Below are 6105 nucleotides of genomic sequence, written 5' to 3' on the forward strand. Positions count from 1 at the left end.
AAAACCTTTTAAAATTTTATATAAATCTCTCTTCTACATCGAACTGATAAAATCGATAAAATTAAGCTGTAGCATACAATTTGTATTGGTTTCCCAATCATAAAAATTGAAAAGATCGATTTGATACTAAACATACTCTTAACACCGACCAAATTGAACCGTTTACACCCCTAGAGGAGGGCGTGAAATCTAGGTGTACAACTTGGGCCCACACAAGCCCAACCCAACCCAACCCAATTTTTTTTAGGACATGGACAACATATTTTCAAATTCGGTACGGGCTTAGACAAATATTCAGAAGCTCGAATTAAATTTGGACGGGCTTGAGCAAAGATATCAAACAATCCGAGCTACCCGAAACCCGAATTATATATATATATAGATATATAAAAATATTAAATATATATTTTTATATATATAAATTATTAGCCATTACATGATATTAAAGTAATTTAGATTATTAAATTATATTGAATATATATTATATATACAAATGGTATAAAATTTTACTTTTTTTATTTTCACTTATAAATTGTAAAGACTACTATAGCGACATCTTTCTTACATTATATAAATCATTTGTTTTGATGGTATTAATGATTTTCTATTAAAAAAAATATGAATAGAGTTAAAATTTAATAATTTAATAATGTAGGTAGCAAAAAAAACAAAAATTAAAAAATAAAATTGAAATTGATTTACAATTCGGGTAATTCGAGTAACTCGAATTTAATTCGAATCGGGTTTGAACAAATAATCTCAGATTATAAGTTGGGCTTAAGCAAATTTTTGCCACCTCCGGTAAAACCTAGACTGAGGGGGTGGAGATTAAATAGAGAGAAATGAGAGAGGCTGTGAATTTGAGAGAGAGAGAGAGAGAGTAAGAGATGAGGAAATAAAAGCTATAAGGGATGCAGAGGGATAGTTTGGTTATATTATGATAACTTCCTGTTATGGATATAATAAATTAGCGCTAGACTTTCGGGAAAAAAATCCAACATTAAATTTTTTGTCCGAACATACTAAAAAAAATGCATCAGTTATACTCCAAAGTCCATGTAAAAGGTGAAAAGAAGAAAATATATATAGATTTATGATATTTAGTATACTTTTTAATTTTTTATGAAAATATATACAAAAAAAATAAAAAAATGATATAATCTAAATAAGTGTACTTATTTAAATCATTCCCAAACAATTCCTTAGGCTACGTTTGGATCATAAATTTATATAAGAATTTAAAAAAAAGAAAAAAAAAAAAGTACAATATGACCGAAATATATATTTATATAGATGGATATACAAAACAGTCATAAACAATCGATCACCTAAGTAATCTTTATATTTATGAAAAGTTTAAACCAAAAATTGTTTGATCTTTATTTTTATTTCTAAAAAATTATAAATACTTTACAAAATTTTATAATTATTTTAAGAATTTTTTTAAAAAAATTTATTTTAAAATTTTTTTATCATTTCTTATCCTTCACCCATCACACCGTCACCGCCTCATGTTTTGTTTATCGTTTTAAAAATAATATAAATATAAATATTACTAAACATATATATATATATTTTATTTTTACAAAACAAAAAATAAACACATATAGATTTCGTTTAGAAAGTGCGTTGATTTTTTTTGACTTTTAAGTTTTTTTTGAATATTTTAATTTAAAACTAAAATGTCTAATTTAAAAATGATTTTTGATTTTTTTATAAAAAAAAATATATTAATTATGAATTAGATATGATATTTTAAGTTTAAAAACTCATTTTTTTGTGACTGTTTTAATCAAAAAAATCTTCAATCCCAATTTCCCAAACATAGGCATAGTAAACAAAATACAATAAACGTGTAACCTAACCAAACAGCACCTACGTTTCTCTAATCCGAATCACGTGGACGCCACGTCCCTATCCCATCGTCGTTTTATATCATCATCGACCATCTCTCTCTCCTCCCTTCTCTCTCTTACTTTTCCTTTTCCATGGAAAGAAACAGTCTCTGTCTCTCTCACTCCTAAACACTCTCTCTCTCTCTCTCTCTCTCTCATATCTTCTGAACAACTCTCCTTTTCAACTGAACTTCAAGATCAAGCTTTGACACTTCCTCAATCTCCAGACCTCTCTCTTTCTCTCACTCTCTTTCTCTCTCTCTCTCTCTCTCTCTCTCTCTCTCTCATTTTGCTTGCCCTTTTCTTTCCCTCTATGGAAGTTTGAACTCGAGAGCCACTTTTTACGCACTGATTCGCATTCATTCCCTCCAAAGATCCTGATTTAAAGCTCTCACACCTCCTCATTTTCTTGGGTTTTGGTTTTCTTCTCACCGGCAAAGCAGTCCAGCGAAGCACAGCCTTTGAATGATTACATATTCATCACCAAAAATTGAACAAGTACACCATTTTGAGGTTTCCGAGAAAGATATTGAATTACCCATATATATATAATAGTTTCAGATCTGCTGAACCCAAAACCCATAATTGTTTCCACGATTTCTACAATACCCAGTTTTTGAAATTCACTTCTAAAGATTTGTTTTTGCCAAGAACATCACGGTTAATTCATGTGTGATAGAGAATGCTGAGGCAGAAATTGAATGAAAATGGAAGAGTAGAACGAAGGGAATGTAAGATCAGGAAAAGAGTCTGCTCATCTTCATCATCTTCCTCATTGGTTCGCAATTATCGTTTGAAACGAGCGATTTTGGTTGGGAAGAGCGGTGGGTCGAGCACTCCTGTGCCTACTTGGAAGATGGATTCAAAATCACCTCCTCCAAGTGTTCTACAAAATGCTAAATCAATGAAATATCCACCAAGTATGGATCTCTCTGTGTCGGCGAGAAAATTGGCTGCGACTCTGTGGGAGATCAATGAAGTCACTTCGCCTAAAATAGAAGAGAACTTGGTGATGGAGGTGAGGAGCAGAGAGAGAATGGTTAAGGCATCGAAACACGGTTCGGGTTCGGTGCTGAAGCCTCATTCTTGTGACCCAATTGTTGCAGAGGTGGGTGGGTTCATTTCTTTGTTTGCCATTGAATTACTCAATCAACTGAACTATTAACATGCTTTAATCTTGATGTTGTTTGTTGTAGGTAAAATCACTGGTGTTCTTTTTTGTTTGTTTGTTTGTTTCTTTTTTCTTTTTTCTTCTTCTTCTTTCTTCTTCTTCTTCTTCTTCTTCTTCTTCTTTTTTTTTTTTTTGTGTTGATTTTGTTTTAATTTTGTGTTGATTTTGTGTTTTGGTGTTGAATTTTGCAGAGATTGGACCGATCTAAAGCGGGTGATCACCGAAGAAGAACACCTGCCATTCCTCAATTGGGAGGCTTGGATTGTATTCACAATGCCAGCATTATAGAGGTACTACTGATCTTTGATGTATGTTGTTTATGACAGATAAATTTTTGTGTTCAAAATCTGTAGTTTATTGATTTCGATAACCTGTGACGATCCAAGGATTTTGTACAAGTTTAATCAAGGAAATAGAAAATATTGTCATTCAAGAACAAATCTAATGAATTAAATTGTGAACCTATTTGGGGATTCACACAATGGGGCAACCATGAACGTGAAATTTCTCTACTTAGGTATGAACTTTTACTTCATACCCATTGGGCAGTGATTAACATTTTCTTCATCAACAAAGTCCATCACTGTTATTTCAGAAGGAGAAATGATAATGAGATGAGAACAAGAAATAGGAAAAATGCTCTGTACAAAACCCTCTTTCTAATCTATACAGTACATTTCTAGGTGTTTTGTAGCGTAAGCTTCTCATGAATTATAGTATTTGGAGCTATCATTTGGAGAGATTCTGTGGTGTTCGAGAAACACACTCTAGGAAATGGACAAACCTCACATTAGATCCAAGGAACAGAGAACATGGCGTCGTTCATTTGGCCCCCACCAAACCCAACATTTCATGTGGAGTTCAATCTCGAGTTTCATTTAGTGTTTGAACATTTGTTTGTCTCTGAGCACATGTTGTGAACTTCATGAAGTTCAAAACAACGCAGATTTTTTGTTTTCTTTTCTGCAAATTTTGATCCATTGTGAACTATATGAACAAATAATTATGTTGTTTATTATGCAGATTGAAACTCAATCTCATAGTCGAACTCCAAATGGATATGTAGTTGGTGTTAAAACCCGTTTAAAGGATGTCAGTAACGGCCTAACTGCATCTAAAGAGCTTCTGAAAGTCTTGCATCGCATTTGGGTTCAGGAAGAACAAAATTCATCAAGCATGTCCCTTGTCTCAGCCCTACGTTTTGAACTTGATCGAGCCCGTATGCAGGTTGATCAATTAATCCAAGAACAGCGATCTAACCACTATGAGATTGATTACCTTCTAAAGCAATTTGCAGAAGAAAAGGCAGCTTGGAAAAGCAAGGAACGAGATAGAATTCACAGTGCCATTTCATCAATTGCAGAAGAACTCAAGGTAGAGAAGAAGCTGAGAAGACAAACTGAGAGACTGAATAAGAAGCTAGGAAAAGAATTGGCAGACACAAAGGCATCTCTTTTGAAGGCAATGAAAGATTTAGATAGTGAAAAAAGGGCAAGAGAGATATTGGAGCAAGTTTGTGATGAGTTAGCTAGAGGCATCGGAGAAGACAGAGCTGAAGTGGAAGAAATGAAGAGAGAATCAGCCAAAGTTCGGGAAGAGGTGGAGAAGGAGAGAGAGATGCTTCAAATAGCTGATGTGTTGCGTGAGGAAAGAGTCCAAATGAAGTTATCGGAAGCTAAATATGAGTTTGAGGAGAAAAATGCAGCAGTGGAGAAGCTAAAGAGTGAACTTGAAGGCTACTTGAGAACCAGAATTGGAGAAGAAAATTGTGATGGATCTCCTAACTTCAATAGAATTAAGGAGCTCGAGGAGTATCTGAGGAAAACCCTTGGCACATCGTGTCAAAATGGAGAGAAAGAACATGATGAAGGGGAAATTGCAAATGGAGCAGAGCATGAGGAGGACGATTCAGCCGACAGTGATCTTCATTCTATTGAGTTAAACATGGACAACAATAGCAAGAGCTACAATTGGAGTTATGCTCGTGGTGGTGCTACTCAAAACGATTCGAAGAGGAGTTCTGTTGATGAGAAAATCAAGGGAAGGAGGTCCATATCCGAGAGAATTCAGAGAAACAGCTTTTGTTTGGATAGAAAATCCTCAGATGGCACTGAGTGGGACTTTGGCAATAAAATCGAAGAACATTCAGATGGGTTCGACAGAGGAAGATTATTAGAACTTGGTTCACAAGCTTGGAGAAAAGATTATGAAGATGAAATTGAGAGATACGAAATGGTAAGAGATCTTAGAGATCATATATTGTCTGGTGCAAGAATAGCATCTTCCCGGGGATTTGCCAGTCCTAATGGAAAATAGAACAATCTTTGTGTGATTCTACACATTTGAACTAGTAGATAGTTTTACTTGTTTGCTTCTCTTTTGATGATTAATGTTTTGCTTGAATTCCATCAGATAATCAAATATTTCTACTGTTTCTGTTTCTGTTACAAGTCAATTGCTGAATTTTGTAATGCAAAACTGTGAATAGAAACTTTTTGTTCATTCTCTTGATGTATTTGCTCAAATTGTCTGTACAAAACTTGCTGCTATTACTTGTCATTGATTGAAACATGTCTGTTTGGTATCGTTTTCATTTTCTTTTCCTTTTTTTTTTTTTTTTTTCATATACCAAAACAGTGGAAAATTGGAAACACCCATTATTTTATTGTCGTTTTTATTTGTGTGTAAAAAATGGAAGTGCTTCTTGAAAAAATTTCTCTTGGGTTAATTACACTAATCACCACCAAAGTATACACTGTATTACATTTTAGTCTCCAATATTTTAATTGTTCTACTTTGGACATCAAAGTATGTGATATGTTACATTTTAATTCCTGACATCAAAATTAGTAATAGTAGGAGAGATATCTTTGAAATTTTATTCAAAGCCTCAACAAAATAAACAATACCAAATACACACATAGTTTCAAAGTAGATATTGTAAAATTTTAAAATTAGTTTTTCTCCGTCATTGATTTTGAACGGTGTTAATGTTAGAGACTAAAATATAGCAGATTACATACTTTAAGGATCAAAATA

The 6105-nt window shown here is 33.3% G+C and overlaps 1 protein-coding gene across 1 annotated transcript; it reads left to right on the forward strand.

Moving 5' to 3' along the window:
* The first annotated feature begins 1952 nt into the window (after positions 1–1952).
* On the forward strand, positions 1953–5591 carry LOC145807703 (uncharacterized protein At5g41620-like). The gene is made up of 3 exons (XM_082906368.1): positions 1953–3003; positions 3258–3356; positions 4090–5591. The coding sequence occupies exons 1-3, from the start codon at positions 2578–2580 to the stop codon at positions 5380–5382; spliced, it is 1818 nt and encodes a 605-aa protein (XP_082762494.1). The 5' UTR covers positions 1953–2577; the 3' UTR covers positions 5383–5591.
* The last annotated feature ends 514 nt before the right edge of the window (positions 5592–6105 follow it).

This window comes from Camellia sinensis, chromosome 14 (assembly GCF_055761805.1).
Source record: "Camellia sinensis isolate YWXY chromosome 14, ASM5576180v1, whole genome shotgun sequence".
Classification (NCBI taxonomy): Eukaryota; Viridiplantae; Streptophyta; class Magnoliopsida; order Ericales; family Theaceae; genus Camellia; species Camellia sinensis.

Excerpts from the sequence above, each read along its gene's own strand:
- LOC145807703 (XM_082906368.1), top strand. The coding sequence starts at position 2,578 with ATGCTGAGGCAGAAATTGAATGAAAATGGAAGAGTAGAACGAAGGGAA. Across the intron at positions 3,004-3,257 it reads GTGACCCAATTGTTGCAGAG|AGATTGGACCGATCTAAAGC; the intron begins GTGGGTGGGTTC and ends TGAATTTTGCAG. Across the intron at positions 3,357-4,089 it reads ACAATGCCAGCATTATAGAG|ATTGAAACTCAATCTCATAG; the intron begins GTACTACTGATC and ends TTTATTATGCAG.